Source organism: Bombus fervidus, chromosome 11 (genome assembly GCF_041682495.2).
Source record: "Bombus fervidus isolate BK054 chromosome 11, iyBomFerv1, whole genome shotgun sequence".
Lineage (NCBI taxonomy): Eukaryota > Metazoa > Arthropoda > Insecta > Hymenoptera > Apidae > Bombus > Bombus fervidus.
This window is the reverse complement of record NC_091527.1, coordinates 8,986,559-9,006,970: the sequence shown is the minus strand read 5'-3', so window position 1 is coordinate 9,006,970 and position 20,412 is coordinate 8,986,559. Positions and strand designations below refer to the sequence as shown.

The window sequence follows — 20,412 nt, the reverse complement described above, 5'->3', positions numbered from 1 at the left end:
TTTTTTAATTATTATTAAACGATCACTTGTACCTCGTTTGTAAAGCGATGTACAAGAATATTCATCATAAGCCAATGGTTTTACGATGAGAAATAGACGATAAAAAAAATGTGCTTTGTCTGAGGATGGAGAGAAGGCTAAGTTAGAGGAGATGTATTGACGTAAATTTCTCCGATAGCGAATGTAGGTCGCCACAGAATATTATAAAGATAAAATTGAACTATCATTTACTATAATTATGTCTAGAATTAGGGATGTTTGGTTGTCAGAAGATAGTCTTGTCTCTCTAAATTTAAAAGTACTTTCCTCGATGCAAATCTCGATCCCGAGAGACACAAAGTTTTCAAATATACGATTCTCCTTCGATTTTCACCCGAGTAAACAGGCATGTAAAATACACGACAGAAGTTTATTATGCAATATGCTTGGACGCTCGTACAACTACCTGTAAGACGCGACTTCTTTCGTTTCCTGCTTTTCCGAAAGATAATATTTGAACGGATGAAATATCTCTAACGTTACTCTATTTGTTCTACATTACGGTATTTGGAAGACAACAACAAATTTTTAGGATCTTCAAACTTTTAGCATTTTATCCACTTAATTGCTGTGCGGATAAGCATAAATCAACGTGTAACGTTATACGACGTATTAAAATATGTAACTTTAACGAGCGCGGGCATCGAGCATCAAATATCATGCAATTATGTACACGAACTCGAAAGAAAACTTCTAATCGAGATATACAACCGTTTCCCTCTAACTATGCAAACTTGGTACAGTGTGTGATAAGTCGTCAACAAAATTGAAACAACTTGTTTTACATAGTATACAGGCGATTAACCAAAGCACAGTTTAATTAGTTCCCTAATATGCTTATTTCAGAATTTCAATTCAACGAAATAACGTTATGAACAGAGAGAGTGAGAGTGGAACTTAACGGAGAATATGGTATCAAAAAGGTGCGAGCCGATAATCTGTACGGTAAGTAGCGAAAGAAACAATATCGTTTCATCAATATGTTCTCCTTTCTACTAGCCTTCATATATTATCCTTCCGTTAATCCTTGGTACTTTCGAAACGGTACCCATTGGGGACGTAACGAGTGTTACGAGTTAATGTAGCATAGTCACTCGGAGAAACTTAAATGAAAAAACTAGCTCTCCTTGGCACGTGGAGTGTTAAACGAGCACGAATAAACGTCAGGATATTCAGAGCCAACAAGGATCCATAATGAATAAAAAAAGAAAACAAACTTAGTTGAACTTAAAGGTGTATCGAGAATAAAAATGGAAAAATTGTATCTTAAAACTTAGAGCCTCGTCTCTCAGCCGAATAAATACTTTATATTTAATTTATTCGTATACATTTTCAGTCTGCACGTTTCTATTTATGTGTGTTTAATTCTCAGCTGATTTAGTTACATTTTTGTTTAATAATTTATATTTACTGTACAATCGAAATTCGTAATATTATTTATATGTAAAATGAAATATGAAGTACGAATAGAAAGTTCAGGCTACATCATCGGTAGTACATACACTGTGAAGTCTATTAACAAGTGTCAAACTAACTACTTTTGAGGTAGATTCTTTATATTCAAATAAGCAAATGCAGCGGTTTAAACTTCATCCGAATTTAGCATCCTTAGCTCCTCCTCCTGTTTACTGCTTGCCGTTTCCTGTTGTATTTTCGTTGACAATTTCTTCGCAGTCTGCGTTATCTGCCATAACAGATGAAAAGGAGAGGGCGAAATTAACGCGGAACGGTTCTCTCGTTCTCTCTAATCCTGTTGAAAACACTTGCCTGCACGTCTACGTCAATCACAGCCGTAATATCATTTAGCGCTGTTAAAAATTCAGCCGCGATATTCCCCTTACCCTGTGCCTCCAATATTATCGCATAATTGATTAATACCAGGGGATCTTGCGGTGAAAGAGCATGAGCTTTCTGCAACACTTTCTCCGCACCCTCCAGATCCTCCAGACGTTTTAGAGCGACTAAAGTAATAAAGAATTCCGCTTTTTTATTACCATCGTTCATTGCCGCGTTGACTGACAACGATGGAAGAAGAAACGGAACGAATGTCGTTAGAATTTCTTATGCGACAATGACACAGTGACAATGACAGTAGGTTGTATTTTATCATTGAAAGAACACTGTCATTTCTCCAGCATTTTTTGTAAATAGTATCGTAGAAACATATTATATCGTTAAACATATATTATCGTCGAAATCTATGCTCTTCTCATCGTAGAAAATTTACAAAATCCCATATCTCCCGCATACTAAATTAAATTAAATTAAATTGTATTTATAAAATTAAAAAGAACAGCAGTGAACGTGGAAAAATTTAAATAAGATGAATTCGAAATCAAAAGGCAACTTTGAGTGTACTCGTTGTGCTTGTCACGTAAATTCGTATCAATTTGTACGCGATAAAATGTTTTACGAAAACGTAGAGTCAAAATAATCTATGGTTCTCTTTAAAGAGATGCTATCCAATTGGTTATAACATTACCGAAATTATGTCTGTAATTAAAATACTTCTTCAAAATATCTATATAAGAAATCTTACGTCCAAGCAAGAGATACGGCATTGGATTTTTAGGATCCGCGCTAACTGCAGCACACAAATAAATTGCGGCTGAGGCTGGTTGGCCAGTGGTCAGAAAAACCATACCCAAATTATAGGCGGGCAGAAAGGCCATAGAATTGAGGTAGTGAGCTCTCTTCAAGCAGCTAATTGCCTGGAAGTAATTAGAGCGTTAAGCCGATTGACTGACTATTACGACGACACAATCAATAAATTGCAAGTGCGAGAGTAAATCAGACGAAGCAAATATTGTGCAAGGGTATTATAAAGCGATTGACACATAGCTAACACATAGCTAACGAAATGATAATGGAAATTGATTGTCGAGATTGAAAATCGAATTCCGAGGAACGTTCTTCGAATTTTCTTGATTATTTAAAACATGATAGAAGATTCGATGCCATAAGAAGACAATAAAAATTGATCCCTCCAATGAGGGAAACGCGTGATCTAGCATACTTTCGTTTTCTCATCTTGTAGGAGATCGTTTCCCATTCTCGAACTTTTTATCGACGACAAGGTAATTGAAGCTAAGCTTTAAATTTAATCCACTTAATTTTGAAATCTTGGCTTACTAACTACGTCCAGTAGAATAACAGTGAAGCAGATTAAGAAATTTGTGTTCCATGCACACTACTTCCTGAATTTTAATCATTGGATCCAAAAGTCTCCGTTACTGTCGTAGAAACATTTAATAACATCCACAGGTTGATTCTATTTATTAAACTACTTTAATTGAAGGCTTTGATGAACAGGATACTTCTCCGTGACAAACAATTGAAAGAAAAAGAGGTCGACTACAGTAAATATTGCTTTCCAAACTTTTGTCCGATAAATTAAAGGAGAAAGTAGTTACTTATATACTTCATGCAACATTCTCCGAGGGAATTAGAAGTGTAGTTTTTTTCTCATTTCAATTAGGTATAATAGGTTTTAATTTGCTTTCTCGACGGTGGCCTAGATTTTGCATTAGAAGATAGCCTAGCATAGAATACGCATTTACCAATTTGCTCCCGCTTCGGCTACAGCGGTGCATTACAAGTCTTGTCTCTTAATTGAGTTCCTCTGATTATGAGTCGCAAGTGCGTCCCGGCCGTCATTCTGAGACGCCGCCTCGCGTGAGCACCATCCCCTTTAATGAGCCTTAAATTGATTATCATCATTAAATCGGCAGCGTGCACGGATTCGCCTTGTCGTGAATAAAGTCCATGCCAGTTTGCAATTTGCTGTGTTCTCAGGGAAAAATTGTTGTATTTGTCTCTTTTTCTATTTTCTAGGAACGTAATGAATTGTGTTCCAGTAGAGTGCAGATAGTATCACGTGTCACGATGCTATTTCTTCTTTTTCAAAGTGTCTTTGTTCTTTTCGTTGTTTACTTTTTCAACTTTGTGCAATATAATATCGTTGAACGTGACTATAGTCAACTTTCCTTAACTTCTCTTTAAACTTAAATAACTTACATTGTGTTACAAGCGTGTACAATAATGGTGGTAACAAACATCAAGACAAAAATTATGCAGACGAATAAATTTATCCGAATATACTTACGGCAACGAATTTCTGCTTGCCGTAAAAGCACATTCCGACGTTATTCCATAAAGCGTACGATTCTGGAATCGATTGCGCTGCCAACTTGTACTTCGACAGCGCAACATCGTACTCTTGGTGATTCTAAATAGTGAACGTTTTAGTCTGTCAAACAATGGAAATTCCAAAGCACCGCGTATCTCTAATTAAATTCTTTAAGTACATTATTGAAATATTACGCGTGCTTTACACCAGAACGACTGCTTCGTCCCTAAGCAACGGTCTTGTTCTACGATAGTTTATTTTGTTCTGACGAATTTACCCGCACGTTGATACAAGAACGAATAAATTGGAAATAAATGAAAATAAAGCTTACTTGGTACAAAAAGCTTACTATAGAATCTCTAATTAAGGTTGTTACTTATACTTTCAAGAAAATAAAAACGAAATTCTTGACTAAGTTCTCTCATTAAGTTTCCTAGAAAAACAGAATTCTCATCCTCAAATACTTTTTGTTAAATCCATAACTTAATATGCAAAATACAAACCGAATATTTATTATCGATAACTTTTATATCGTAACTTTTATAAAACAAAGAAAAATGAAATAGAAAGTCCGGGTAAGAGTGTTCATCAATGTTGAAACAATTTCTCCTCTATTTGAAATCCAATAGCTGCCATTACCTATACCCGTATGCTTCGAAAGTAATGTACTCACTTGGATTATAAAGGCTATCGGTAGAATTGCTCTCGTACAATTTGGAGAATGAGCGACTGCAGTGCCAAATTGTTGGAATGCTCGTTGAACATCGCCAATTTTAAGGTAGAGGAGTCCTAATTCAGTTGCGGCTTCTATGCTTTCGGGATTTCCACTGAAAGGAAATAAAGTAAACAGATGAATGACAACGTAAAAAACAGTATTTCTAAAAATTCTCTGATTATTCGTTGATAAGATTTTTCTCAAGTAATGAATTTTTATCTCTCGATTACGCGATAATTCGATTATTAGAATTAGGTCACCCGAATATTTTAGAATCTTTTCTAGTAGAGTTCGAAATGACGCAATTTTTAAATTCTAGAGATGAAGCAAATAAAAGCAAAATCGTGTGCGTCTGTGTGTTTGAAACAATCTGTTTTAATATCTTGTATCTTTTTATTTTTAAAGAAAGAAATCTAATATCTACAACAATAAAAATTGTATAATACTGAATCAATTATTTTAAGTAAAAAATCAAGCTATATTTTTTTGTTTCAACAATTTTCATAGAATAATTTATTCGATTCAATGGGATATAGTCTTAAATATTTGATCGATAATTTATACTAACATATCAATATCAGGAAAGTCAAGAAAATATAATGTTAATCAACGTCGTGATAAATTATCTGCTTACGTTGTTGCTGTTTACTTTGCATCTTTTTTAATTTGAGATCTCTATAGTTAGAGTTTGCAACAAGAGGTAGAATATAATACTCTGGAGTATATCGTAAACAAGAACATTCGAACCCGCAGTCTTGCAACGCTGGAATTAAATCTGCACGCGCAACTTGTTTATGAAGTCAGGAGGAAGTTTATTATAAAATACATTAAAATAAAAAATAACAGTGAAAAGACAATTGTACATACATATACATACCTAAGAGCAGCCGTATAAGCATTCTGTGCCTCTGTAACATGATCTTCGAGGAGACACATTTTCGCGAGAGCAATGTATGGCAATTCATTTTTCGTTAACTCGATCGATCTTTTTAAATGCTTTTTCGCTTCATACAGTTGATTCATCTTCGTATAACATTCGCCTAGAAAAAATAAGACACGATTCTATGAATTTTTTATTAATAAATTTTTTATTAATAAATTATTAATTCTGTGCAAAATGACTTATTATTGACAATATTCATGAACAATAATTAAAAACTTTTAAAAACTTTATAGTCTTCCTATTGTATTATCAATAAATAAAATAATTATATATTTATATTTAGAAGGTTTATTATAATGCAGTTAATACATACCTAGGCTAAAATAAATTTCCCAGTCTGGTATATTTAATATTTTCTCAGCCTCCAAGTATGCGTCGACTGCGCGTTTGTGACTGCCCATTATTAAACTGTTCAACAATATTAGTAAGAATGACACATTTAAAAAAGTTAGTCTTTATTTTCTATGTCTTCGGAGAACTCGATAACGTACGGATAATAATATTCTAATCATAAATAATAATCGCGATTTTATTCATTTTGATTCTTTTTCTTTGGTAAAGTTACTCTTGGAATGAAAATTTATTCGCAAACTTCCAATAACTTTCAAATATATATTGCTCGTATCTTAATAAAAATATCAGAAAAATTGTTATTTGAAATCATTTTATTTCAAATAGAACAACAGACATTACAACTTAATTAAATTGAATAATGCCTCACTACTATCTAAATCTGATCTCGTTCTCGAACAGCGTAACTGGAATCAAATTTCCTTTACTTACAACGACTTGGCTATCTGCTTCACGTTATTAACGTTCGTTGAATTGACGTTATAGGCGGCTTGAAAGCAACTTAACGAGTCTTGAATTTTTCCTTCTCGCCTCAGTATTAAGCCCTATAAAAATTGAAAAAATAAAAATTTCGATATTAAAATATCGATCGATTAAAATATGTAGATGTAAAAATTTTGCTTACTTTCAAATAATTCGCGTACTCATTATACCCGTTTGATCTTGTCAGTTCCTGATCGATCAATATTTTACAAGTTTTATACTCGTGTCGCGTATAATGTCGATGCAACAACCAATTGTTACTCTCTATCGCTGATATTTCTAGCGCTAATTCAATTACAAGAAGAATATAAAATTATATCGCGAAATTGAAAAAGCATTAAACATATATACATATGTATCCCAGTACAAAGAATATCTTTTAATCTCCCTTGTAAAATATCTATCTTTTTAAAATTCAAAATATTAATGACCACGATAACCGTTCACAGAAAATTTATTTTCTGTTATCTCATTGTCGTAGAACTCAAAATTTCAATTTCATTGACATGTTACAAGGGTTCTTATCTTTTTAAAAACCACGATTCTAATTTAACTTTTATCGAATATTATCACTCAAATTGTATATATACATATATATATGTATATATAACGTATTTGCTAATACTACATAACCAAAATTTTACACAATATGTATAGTCTTTAAGTAGTACTATGCAAAGAAATACCTTTTTTCCCCTTATCATTTCTTAATCGTTGCGAGACAGTCGCTTGTTGTTGAATGCGACCATTACTAAGAATATTATTAGCCATTGTTAATCTACAAGAGTACGTTAGTACATAATTCACAGGTATGTTTTATTTTTACGTCCGAACAACACTTTACATTCATCTATATGTTGTTGCTATCGTTTGTCATGACAACCCTTGTTCTAAGCTCTCTTCGTAAAGAATCAATTTAAGAGAAGAGTAACATTCTATACATGTATAGAAATTTTCTAAATTTTAACATTCAAAAAGAAATAAATCTATCTTTCCAACAAAATATGAAACTAAAAAATAATATGTCGATATTGAATTAATTGCATTCCCGCGCACTTTCCTTCATCCCATACCTACAAGCTCACATACATAGATAATAGAAACCAGAAGTTAGGACTTAGCAATCTTTATTATCTTTATCGTACATCCCTGTCATCTATAAAAAGGAATATGTAATAGTAATCAAAAAATATTTCTATATTACACTTGTATAGGAAAGAAAATAATTTGCAAATATAAATTTCCCGAAAAGAAACTACGGAAGACAATTTAAGAATAATAAGAAACAATGTTGAAATTAAACGTAAATGAGTAATAAATTAAAGATGCCCTATCGTTATTGCCAATATAGCGCCATCAGAGTAATAACAGAACTACGGAACGTCATCAGTACATCAACATGGTTATGGCTACTAGTTCCGACGCGATAACAAAACGGAAATGTTAAAACTATCTAACATTTAAATTATAACCAATATAAATAAAAGGAAATTACCGAAAAGTCAAGCGAGAAAAATCTAAATTATATATAAACGTGTGAAAAGTGTTACTGAAGTGTTAAGTTAGGGAGCATAAAGTGCTCATGACTTCATAATTCCAAGATGTAGAAGAATTGCTGAAGTATAAATTAATTACCAATGTCACAAAATTAAGGCTTGTCTTTAATTGTGAGTCAATTCTACTTAGAATTTTTGTCTTAGAGTAATAGAAAATCATTATCTGCTCTTATTACAACTTTTATAGGTTATATTATGTATAGTTACTGTTTTATATATATTTGCCTCATGTCCACCTGTTATCAAACATAATCAACAAATATTTTTTAAATATACACTTTCCATAGCTTTAATACTACATTTACTCAACATTATTAGACATGAACTTGTAGTTAAAATAAGACAATTAAATTAGTGAAACCTTGAACATTGTTTTTTTGTCCCCCCTTTTAATCCTTTGTTCCCTCTTTCCATTCTTTCTGTTATTTTCCAAACACGCTCGTTTAATTTACGTAATGATTATTATGCAAATTATGTTTTGTGTATCTATTTTATTACATAGTAATCTGTATTAAATTACTTTGTGTGTTTATATTTCTGTTATATTTAGCATACAAATATTTTAAAAATTAGCAACAATTTAAACATTTTATGTTATTTGTAATTTATAGTTTTCATTAATCACTTTATAATTTTACAGCAATCAATATCATCATGACGTCATAATTAAAACAGTTAAACTCATTGATTATATCATGAGCTGTTCTGTAGAATTACGACAGCGTAGACAGCAGGGGATGGCGGAGGATCCTCATAAACTTGCAGCAATGATGAATAAGTCTCAAAGACTTGTGTTGGGACTATTAGTTTTATTATTAGTTGATATCATTTGGGTTTCTAGTACTGAACTTACTAAAGTAAGGGTTATTTAAATATTATATCTCAGTGAATTATAAAATATATCTTTTATCCAGTAATACGGTTTTATATTTCAGTATATTTACAGAGAAGCAGCATTTGAAAAGCCATTTTTTACTACATATATAAAAACATCAATGTTCACATTCTATCTGCTTGGTTTATGTTTTTGGCCTCCATGGAGAGATCAATGCAATAAACCAGCAACGTATATGGTACATTTAAATAAAAATAATTCTTTTAACAAAATCAAATTTTCTGTTACTTTTTCATTTTCTTATTCCAGTTTATAGATCCTAACGTGGAAGATGATAATTTCTATTCAGAAGCTAACACAAGTTTGGTAAATAGAAATTCTGCTTTTATTATTTTTATTTTTTTTTTTTGTTTACAAATTAATATATTAATAATTTTAATATTGATAATAATACAAATTTATTTAATTGTAGAGTGACCCAACATTTGTTCCAATAAAAACGCCAGATCATTGTGATCGTTCTTCAGGCACAGAAAGCGATGATTCATCAATACGCTCAGTAAGATTTAGTAAATTAGCAGAAGTTCGTCATATGTCAGAAAGTGATGCCACAGAAGCATTATTAGCAAGACTTAGTTATCAAGCAAGCTTGAGGGCTGGAGAACATGCAAGACGACAAGCTAATAAGTTTTCTGTTCAAAAAGTTGCTAAAATTGCACTTATATTTTGTTTACTTGTAAGTATTAACTTAATAAGCTGCAACTATATGTGGTTTAAAATTAACATAAATATTTTTTATTGCAGTGGTTTATGGCAAACTATACTTATCAAATATCATTAGTAAAAACTGAATCAGGAGTTGTAACTGTATTGACATCAATTTCTAGTTTATTTACTTTATTCCTAGCTGCCTTCTTTCCTAGTAATGGTGGGGATAAGTTTACATTGTCTAAATTAGTTGCTGTCTCTATCAGTATTCTTGGACTAGTATGTATAATTACAGCAAAGCCTTTAATATAGAAAAACATTATTTCTACACTTCTTTATTTTTATAGGTTCTAGTTGGTCTTTCAGATATAACTGTAGAAACTAGTAGAATACCTACAGCCATAATATTGGCTCTAGTCAGTGCATTTTTTTATGCGGCTTATATTGTATTTCTTAAGAGAAAGGTGGATCATGAAGATAAAATGGATATTCCAATGTTCTTTGGGTTTGTTGGACTTTTTAATTTGACACTTCTATGGCCTGTGTTTTTTATTCTTCATTATGGCCATTGGGAAGAATTTGAATGGCCAGATACTCATCAATGGACATTTCTAATTATTAATGGTTTGATTGGTACAGTTTTAAGTGAGGTGCTTTGGTTGTGGTATGTTCATAAGAAATATTAAACTTAATTTTTCTGACTTAATATGTTTAATATTCGTCTTATACCTACTTGTAGGGGCTGCTTTTTAACATCATCCCTCATTGCGACTTTGGCAGTCAGTTTACTCATGCCAATGTCAATGATAGCTGATGTGTTATTAAAAAAGGTCGAGTACCCTTGTATTTTCTATCTAGGAACCATACCAATGCTATTAGCATTTCTGACTGTGTCTTTTCTATCCTATTATGATAATTGGGATCCAGTCATGGATTTAATAAAAAGAATATACATCTGGATTTGTAGAAAAAATAGATCAATAAGGTAATCTACTTTAAAAAGGAATACTCTTATATAAAATTCAATTTTAATGAAATTAAAAAAACATATCTTTAATTTTAGAATACCAGATCTTGAAGCAGAGCAAACAGAATCACTCATAGGAATAAATAGCGGCGAACACGAAGCTTAACTCGACAATAATGAAAAAGATATGTAATAAATGTGTTTTGTGTATGTATATTTCTACACCTAACAAATGCTTCGTCAATATGCATAAGACATTAGCAGTATATTGTGTATATGTCTTCTCAATATGAATACCTTCTTTAATAAAAGGATTTTGTATATAAATAACTGAATGATGTATGTGTATTTAATTACAAAGCATTTTCACGAAGCATTATATAAGCAATGTTAAGCATTCTAAAATAATGATCATAATTTCTTTTCTACAATATATATGTCATTATATTAATTTGCCATAAAAATTAAGTTTCATTCATGTGCAGAATGTTATGATACTGCCAGACAATAATTGCACATTGTTCAATATATATATATTATTTAGAAGTAAAACTCACAAAAATGTTATTTTTCACTATTTTATAAAAGTCAAATAGCAGAACATTTCCGTATTTCTTAAAAAAGTTTGTTATGCTGATTTCTTATTTACTTGTTTTCTCTTTTCAAAGAAATTTTTATATTCTTTACAACACATACAGAATTAAGGGTGTTAAAAATTATATTTAGCTTTTGTATTTCCTGCGATTTTTAAAAAAAATTATAGTACATTAATTGAAAATGAATTGTGATGTTTTATGTAAAATAATGTTGATAATGTAAATTGTGATAAGTATGTTAAAGACATTGTTTTCGTCACTAACATTGTGCTATTATTTAAGTATATCTGCAATAGTGATGTATGAAGATATCAATGCTGTGTACACTCTTTAGTTTCTCATTCTTCCTAACTTTTCACTTCTTTACTTACATATACTTAAAAAAGTTACATATAAAAAAAGTTTGAGAAATAAGAGTACTTATTTCAATAATAGCATCTTATATAATCAAGGTATTGATAATAATTTTATGTTATATTTGTTATCAATATTGCATTATCTAAAGTATTACTTGAATAATTTTTTTAAATATTTCTTCTTTTTAGTATTGTTTAAAAATTACTTATAGAAAAAATATCAAAAGTGTAGAAGAGCTCAATTTATATTATGTTGTATATTTTCAAAATAACTTAGCAACTTATTATTATATAAAAATATTTGTTAAATATTATGTACTTATTTAAAACGCAGTATGCCCTAAATTTTAAAACTACGCCAATGAGATATCTATGCAATTTTAATGATGTAAGACCTTTATAATGGAATTATATTTAGATTTTGGACCAATTTCAAATTCGATAATACTAAGAAATATGGTGGCTAGGGAAAATTGAATATTCACCAATGCATTTTACGACATACACCATTTATATTTAATAAAAATGATAATTCTATCATCTTTCTTAAATCTAGTCAAAATAATTGTACTGATAGATTGCTTTATCGAAATGTATATTTTACACATAACATAACATCTATAATCAATTTCCTTATTTATAAAAACGGACTTTGCTCATAAAACGATGTTAATAACTTCTATGTTTTTATTAAAACAATGTGTACAATTTTCTTTAGTATGTTCCAAAATGGAAAACATGTAAAAATAAGTTATAATTAATGTTTACACAGATTTTAAATTTGCACATATGCGGTATACATACACATACATAACAAAGAGTTATACTCGTTATGTCATAGATTGTAATATTTTATAAGCAAAATTAAGAAATCCATATATAAGTGTACAATTAGCTTGATATTGTGATATAACTATTATGGTGCGCAAATATACTTTAATTTAGTGTAATATAAATCAAGCTATAAGATGCAGATCGTAGTTAATTGTTCCTACATCTACTACAATTGTATATTTATTGTACATACAATATTTTAATATTAAGATTAGAGTGATATACATGTTATATAAATACATCTGTCATTAATAAAACAAAATGACTGATTACCATAACACCTTTGATCTTTCTGTATAAAAAGTTATTGGCTCTTATTAAGAATAAAAATAATTGTTTCAATATGAAAACTTTTTTTATAATTATACGTAGAAAAAACATTTGAATCCAGGAAAACAAAAATAATTTTACTTGAAGTATAAAACTATTACTTTGTGAAACATGAAATTAACGTTAAACCTATACAGTTTTTGTATTTCTTCTAATATTAACAATTTATATAATTAGTCCAGGAATTACTTTTACAAATGCTTTGAAAAAAGTGGAAAGTATTGAAATGCATGACTGCTTCAATATGGCATATCAGGATAATGCAAATGCTCTGCAATTACACATAAAAAGTAAGGAACCTCCAAAATACCTTTTGTTCTAAAAAAAGTCCAATACAGCATTTAATTGATATACTCTTACTTCAGTAAACAGTGAAAATTTATTGCCAGTTTCACAAAAGTATAATGCTGGATCATTACGGTAAGAGATTAAATTAAATGTTTATTTTTTATTTAGAAAATACTTTTTATTTTAAACTATTTTAGTATACCAGCTGATCCTTCTTGGCCTAAAATACCGCAACGTAAATTAACTAATGATGGTGATACTATTGAACCTCCGTGTATAGTCAAATTAAGTGGAACTCCTAGGAGTCGTACTATAGTTCAAACGTCGTTAAATCAGTAAGTATTAATTTTAAATGTTCCAAAGCTTTATGTAATTGGTATTGGTAAAAATGTAAATCTACGTATTTGGAAACACAGATCTCCTAAATCTACAGTAACTAAAGATAGTGCATACTCTTCTTTTCATCATCAGAAAACTACTTCAAGTATGTACACTTTGAGGAAATTTCCTGGTTACGTCGATCCTCGTTTTAAAAAGTATTTCATTTATGAAAACTCAAAATATGAAATAGATAAAAATTAACATTAATATAAAAATATGCTTAAATATTTTTAAGCAGAGTGACAAATATTAAGAGGAATCAAGTTACATCAACTGAATCATTACAGAAAGAAGTGGATCAATCTAATATTACTACTTTTACAGAACATCTACATACAGAAGAAACAGAAAAATTAGTGCCTGAGAGGTATATGTCAACTTTAATGGAAAGTATATTGCATAATTACAATTATGATTTTTACAACTACTATTATTTTAGGGAACAATCTAAAATAGAGAAAGGACAAAAGCTTCACGAAGAAAATGAAATTAAATCAACACAAAATTATAAGGCAAATCATATCCTTGATATTAATAAAGAATTACTATTAGAAAAAACTCATTGCACAAAAAACTCAGAATTAAAAAGACAAGATTATATTTCAGAAGGTGGCAATAAAAATGAAATTACAGGAAAAAATAAATGTGTGAAGAACGTGAATTCTTTTGAACATATATCAAAATCAATAGTTAATGATGCAAATACTCAGGTGGACATCACTTCTATGCCAGTACAAGTATATGTTCTAATATTTCATATATAATTATATTTTTATTAGAAATATAAATAACAGGCCAAGTTTCTTTATCGTTTTAATGTATTTAGGAAAGTAATGGGCAGTTGTTTTTTGTGTTAGACAAAAAACTGCAATCACATCCTCTAAGTGCAATTACTGTTCCTGAAGAATATGTAAATCAGTGTTATAATGTACAACTTCCAATTCTTGCAATGCAAGTATCTACTACAGGAACAAGTAATGTAATACAACAGTGTATAAATCATTCGGAATACCAGAACCAAACCAAAACTTCACCTTTAATGAAGGAAGAATCTGAACACCATATTCATTCAAACCAGGCACAGAATAAAAGCAAATCCCTCATTAACAGTAATAATTTTATAAACACTATTTAAATTACTTTATTTTCCATTTATTAAAATCATAATTTTTCAGATACTGAAGAAAAGGATATCTATGAGAGAAAAAACACATTAGTGGTACAAAGTAATGCACTTGAAGGAAATAGAAAAAGTTGTTTCACACCAGACTTTCCAGAAAATTCAGCTGTTTCTGAAAAATTACCAAATTTAAATATTCAGAAAGAACAACAATCTAGCGATTCCGAATATTATATTCCCGATATAAATAAAAGAAACATACATAATAATGTTTTCCAATGTTTAAAAATGAGAAAAATGATATGTGATGCAAGTGGTGAAGAAACAACAGATTCTGAAATTATTAAAAAAAGAATTATATTTAAAAAAGAATTTATTGATACAAATGAATCCACAAAGAAAGGTAATAATATTAATACCGACGCTATACATGATAATATCAAAGCTTTAGCTCACAATCATGATAAAGTAAATTATATATCAAAAAATACTGATCAAAATCAATCTTTATATCAAAATTATAAAATCGGTATCTGTGAGACAAAAGGTAGAAATAAATCCGAGCAATATTTATCTTCTAAAAAAAATGGATGTACCAGGAAACTTTGTCGCAATTCAGAACCATATATCACATTTAAACAAAAAAAAACATCAGCAAAATTTTCTAGGAAAGCTAGATCTTACTTTCAAAAGAATTCTCATTCGGCATTAGTAGATTCTGATTATACTTTAGTGTGGCCTAATTGTCAATATAACAAATGCAAACGCAATCATACAAATATTCATAAATTCAGTAAGTATAAGGCAAGAAATATGAGTCAACATTTTTATTCTGTTCCTATACACAAACGAAATACGAATACACAAATTAGTAATGTCTCGAATCTTATTGAACAAAATTATTTGCAAAGCAATAAACATACAGATTCAAGGCAAGAAGTTACTAAAAGTTTATCAAGGGCGTGTTTGCAAAGAGAACATTACAAGTATGAAATTTCTCCAAGATCGAATACAGATGATAAATTTGAAAGATCAAAAGGTATTTCACCAAAAACCCAAGAATTGCTAAATAAAAGTTACTGGGAGTATTATAACAGATTGAGGCACAAAATAAAGAATACAAGCAGTATAGAGCAACAATATTCATATAATTTAACAATGGATACACCTGAAGAAAGAAATAAGGGGAAAGTAAATGAAGTATATGATCAGGAATTAAGAAGTCAATTAGAAGTAAATCCTGAACTTCAAACGTTAAAACAATGCACAGCTCTTTCTACTATGATTAATAAAGCATTGTAGGTTATATAAACAATTGATTTATGCATATATTTTAAAACAGTAATAATTTATTTTTCATAACTGTACAGAGACTCGAATCTTGAATCAAATATTGTGGAAACAGAACAATTATACATAAATGATAATATGAAAACATCATTAAATCATATAGTCAGTGCGCAAAATTCTAATACAAAGAAGATTTCACATTTAACTACAGATGAATCTGTTACTAATAAAGTAAGATGTAATGGGTATAAAACGAATGATAAAAAATTTTTGGAACTTAAATCCATTAGTAAATATCCATTTTACGTACAAATTTAGAGTTATTAATCTTTATCAAATAGTTCATTATATATTACTATTTTTAATTTTTAGTTTTTTTTGGTGGTATGATGTATATTCTAATAATATTTTTACCAATGTTGTATGACTATTTTTATTACGAAGAATACGATGACTACTACGAAAATTTAAGTTATTTGGAACTGGTAGTGGAATATATTTTCTCCTCGTTTAAAGAAGCATTTGGAGGTGTATTCAATGGTTTAAAACAAATTTTTTTTTATCCAGTAAGATTATAACATTCATTAACATTAAATGAATGAAAGAATGACATTAAATTTTATATAATTTTATACGATTTCTAGCATGCATGTAAGAAATGCACCAATACCACATAAAATTAACGATGGTCCACGCATTACTTGCAAGTTTAAAAGTACATATTTTACTACTGTTTGTTCTTTGCATATTGATTAGTATTTATTTTTGTATTAGACAAGTATTTTTATAATTAATTCTCTGTGTGAATGTTTCACAATTTGTATATCCATATTTACAATTAAAATTTCATCTGAAGATTATTTATCTCCATAAACTTTTAATTATATCAGTAACATCGTCTATCTACGTTATCGATATTATACATCAAAGTATCTATCAACATTTATAATAAAATTGTAATTTGCTAGTAGAATAGCAAATTGTATTAATTGACAATAGTACGCATCTGGAGAAATAGTATCTTTATCCCTAATTGCTGCTTATTTTGACTTTTGACTGCAATGTTTATACATATCAAATTAAATATGGTCTGGATATGCTTTATCTGTAGTATCAATATCGGCCAGGTTTCTTTCTATCTTGATCAAGTAAAGTGCGTTGCGTCTGTGAGATGAGCGAACAATATATTCATGTTCACCGCTAAATTCCTTTTTATTTTCAGAAGAAAAAGTACAGAAGAGATAAAAAAAGTTTTGTAGTGTTTATTAGTGATACACCAATCAATAAATTGACCATTCAAACGCGGATCAAAAAGTTTAAATATGGAAATTCCAATTTGACTTAAGCAATCGAAAACGAAGTGTCGGGCTATCAACGACTAATGCGGACGGAATTGCGAATTTAATCTATCAAAATCCAAGATATACGATAAAGGAAATTGCCAACTTGTTACATATACCAATTGAACATAAAATTATTAGCCTTTTTTTTATATATTATCATAGTTTTCGACGCATAGAATCCAAAAATGTAAGTCTTAATTTTAGAAATCTAGCGGTTCAAAAGTTATGTGAAAGCAAAGTTTTTTTTTTACGTTTAATTTACAATCAATTCTCGTAGAGAATTTTAAGTAAATTTATCTGGCGTGGTAGTATGACATGATTAATAAGTATTTATGATATGTTTGATTCTATTTGAATCTAGTGCTTAGGTCTAAGGTGTAATGTCTTTTTAGTCTGCGGATCTGTTCCAACGTGTCGAGTAGTTGAGTAATTAGAGAGTTTTGGTGGTTGTTAACTCCTGTTAACTATGTCTATTGCTGAATTTGGATATTTCTTCTTTGACTGTAGGTATCTTGAGGACGTGATGTATCGCTTCGTTGATGACGTACCAAGGTGCATCTATTAGGGATCTTAAGGTTTTCGATTGGAATCGTTGAAGAATTTCTATGTTGGAATTACTTGCTGTTCCCCATAGTTGGATTCCATAGGTCCAAACACGTTTTAATGTGGCCTTGTATAATGTAATTTTACTTTGCGTGTTTAAGTTGGAACGTCGGCCGATGAGTCAGTAGAATTTTTTAAATTTTGCTTTGAGTTGTTTGGATTTATCTAAGATATGTTGTTTCCATGTCAATCTTCTGTCCAGAATCATGCCCAGATATCTGACTGACTCTTTATCTGGAATAGGTATATCGTTTATCGTCACCTGTGGGCAAGTTTGTTTTCGTAGCGTGAAAGTTATGTGACTGGATTTGTTTTCATTGACTTTGAAGCACCATTTGTAGAAACACTCTTCCATAGAGTCGAGACCTCGCTGGAGAGTAGAGGAGGCAATTGTCGGGTCTGAGTGCGAGGCTAATAAGGCTGTATCGTCGGCAAATGTCGCTGTGGTTATCTCTGGCGAAGTTGGTAAATCTTCAGCGTAGACGTTGAACAGCAGGGATCCGAGGACACTGCCTTGGGGTATGCCAGCTTCTATTGGAAATATTGAAGTTATGACGTCTAAGTGTTTTACCATGAATTGTCTATTGATTAGGTAGGATTTTAAGATGGAGTAGTAGGTGCGTGGTAGGATTTTCCTTAGTTTGAACAAAAGTCCTTCATGCCATACTTTGTCGAATGCTTGTTAAATGTCTAGAACTACCGCAGTGCAATATTTTTTCTTTTCTAAGACTTGGGTGATTTTATGAGTTAAACGATGAATTTGCTCTATCGTAGAATGCTACTTTCGGAAGCCGAATTGGTGATCTGGAAGTGTTTTTAGATCCTCTAAGAGTGGAAGGAGTCGTATCATTAGCATCTTCTCGAATAGTTTAGATAAAGTGGGTAGAGGACTAATTGGGCGATAACAGCTGGTTTCGTGTATTAGTTTTCCAGGTTTGGCAATGAGAGTAATCAATGATATTTTCCAAGACTTAGCATAGTATTAAAGGCGGAGAATTGCATTAAAAATGGAAGCGATGATTGCAATCCCCTTTATGGCTCAATTAAGGCTCAATAGGAGGAGACATCTGGAAGGGAGAGTGCACGTATTCAGTTATTTCGTCTGGAATAGTGGGGGAATATGGTTTGGAGACGTTGGCGCTCACAAATTGGCTCTTTGTGTAGGGCTTCGCGCCCATCCACCTTGCGGGCAGCGAATTGGAGGGATTGTTTGCGGAGGACGGGAGAGTTTCCTGGATACCTTCCCATAGTGGGTAGTTAGAGTCAGCTGTGGGAGATAGGTTGGCAAGGTACTTTTGAGAACAGTCGTTTCTATAGTTTCTAAGGGTTTTAGTGACTTTTCTTGTTATTGTCATTATTTGTCGTCGGGTGTTCTAATATGTGATGGGGATATTCATGTTTATTGTAGAAGCTCTTCATAGGTGTGGAAGAACGGATAGCGTTTACCATGCTGGTGTTTAGGTATTCCGTGACTGCTTCTATATCTTCGTTTGTTTTTAAGCGAATTGAGGCTGATATTGATAGTAGAGCTGATATTGATAATTGAGGTACATTTTTACGTCTTACGTTTAGCATTGTATTCTCCTCCAGCTACGAATCTATTGCCGAAGTCTTTGTGGAAGTTATCGAAGCCATCTTTAGGGATAGAATGTCTAGGAGAACAGTATACTAGTGACGTGGTGATTGGACCATGTCAATCTTCTGTTACCACGTTTGTGATCTGAAGGTAGTCCTTCTGGAATGATGAAAGCTCTAGTTCGTATTTGTGCTGAGCTAGACCGTTGACACTCCAAAGAGCTATGCGCAATTGTTTTATTTTACATCGCAGTGTACTTTGCTCACAAGGAGTGTAAGCAGTGATAGTAGGCTCTTAAATTGCTCCGATTGTTGCTCGATTAATTTTTCGAGTCTATCGAGCCTGTTCGTACTTTGCGGACTGGAAACTGAAATATTCTGGGATTGTTCATTATGAATCATCGGTCTGTCTTGTACTTCTTGAACTACCTCTGCATAGGAGATTGAAGTAGATAATTTTTGTGGGCTGGATATTGGAATGGTGAGGTCCTTAACTCTGATTTTGGAGTACCTGTTGTTATATAAAGTCTGATAGACTGAGCAGCCTTTGTAATTTGCAGTGTGGTCTCCTTGACAGTGAATACATTTCGGAGGAGTTTCTGTTGATTTAGTGCATTGATCCGTAGAATGAGGACCTGCACATCTGGCGCAACAATAATTGAGGTTGCAATATTTTTGCGTGTGGCAGTATCTCTGGCACCTCTTACACTGAACTATTTCTTTTTTTATAAAAGGTTCGAATTTTACTATTGAATTCATTAGTCGGTTGATATTATAGATTTCTTTGTTGTTTGGTTTTCGCTTTAATTCAACAAAGAATAAAGATAGTGGGTCTTTTGTAATTCCGTGTTTTATATTGTTGATATTCGTAACTTCATGTCCAAGATTTTGCAGTTCGTCCTTCAGTTCGTCTAAGTTAGCAGAGTAGTGAATATTGCGTAGCAGCACTCGAAAGGATCTTTCTTGTTTT

At 31.0% G+C, this 20,412-nt stretch overlaps 3 protein-coding genes across 7 annotated transcripts; 2 read left to right on the top strand and 1 right to left on the bottom strand.

Moving 5' to 3' along the window:
* Nucleotides 1-1,336: 1,336 nt before the first annotated feature.
* Nucleotides 1,337-7,915, bottom strand: Bbs4 (Bardet-Biedl syndrome 4). Of its 3 annotated transcripts, XM_072013202.1 has the most exons (9): nt 7,347-7,915; nt 6,803-6,945; nt 6,610-6,722; nt 6,140-6,234; nt 5,761-5,923; nt 4,842-4,995; nt 4,145-4,267; nt 2,579-2,750; nt 1,337-2,000 (listed from the first exon to the last, which is right to left on the bottom strand). In XM_072013202.1, exons 1-9 carry the CDS (start codon nt 7,429-7,431, stop codon nt 1,756-1,758), a joined length of 1,293 nt encoding a protein of 430 aa, XP_071869303.1. In that variant the 5' UTR covers nt 7,432-7,915; the 3' UTR covers nt 1,337-1,755. The 3 variants fall into 3 exon arrangements, with proteins under 3 accessions (XP_071869303.1, XP_071869305.1, XP_071869306.1); XM_072013204.1 differs by lacking the exon at nt 4,145-4,267; XM_072013205.1 differs by lacking the exon at nt 6,803-6,945.
* A 142-nt stretch (nt 7,916-8,057) lies between these two features.
* On the top strand, nt 8,058-11,061 carry LOC139992401 (solute carrier family 35 member F5). 2 transcript variants are annotated; one of them, XM_072013200.1, is made up of 9 exons: nt 8,058-8,327; nt 8,857-9,073; nt 9,152-9,289; nt 9,361-9,417; nt 9,524-9,787; nt 9,856-10,038; nt 10,107-10,423; nt 10,499-10,744; nt 10,823-11,061. In XM_072013200.1, the coding sequence occupies exons 2-9, from the start codon at nt 8,912-8,914 to the stop codon at nt 10,890-10,892; spliced, it is 1,437 nt and encodes a 478-aa protein (XP_071869301.1). In that variant the 5' UTR covers nt 8,058-8,327; nt 8,857-8,911; the 3' UTR covers nt 10,893-11,061. The 2 variants fall into 2 exon arrangements, with proteins under 2 accessions (XP_071869301.1, XP_071869302.1); XM_072013201.1 differs by lacking the exon at nt 8,058-8,327 and having other exon boundaries at nt 8,933-9,073; nt 9,163-9,289.
* Nucleotides 10,917-17,411, top strand: LOC139992398 (uncharacterized). 2 transcript variants are annotated; one of them, XM_072013198.1, is made up of 11 exons: nt 10,917-10,933; nt 13,020-13,262; nt 13,328-13,465; nt 13,602-13,666; nt 13,747-13,878; nt 13,951-14,248; nt 14,338-14,620; nt 14,687-15,929; nt 16,002-16,210; nt 16,294-16,487; nt 17,144-17,411. In XM_072013198.1, the coding sequence occupies exons 4-11, from the start codon at nt 13,617-13,619 to the stop codon at nt 17,264-17,266; spliced, it is 2,532 nt and encodes an 843-aa protein (XP_071869299.1). In that variant the 5' UTR covers nt 10,917-10,933; nt 13,020-13,262; nt 13,328-13,465; nt 13,602-13,616; the 3' UTR covers nt 17,267-17,411. The 2 variants fall into 2 exon arrangements, with proteins under 2 accessions (XP_071869299.1, XP_071869298.1); XM_072013197.1 differs by having other exon boundaries at nt 13,547-13,666.
* Nucleotides 17,412-20,412: the final 3,001 nt, after the last annotated feature.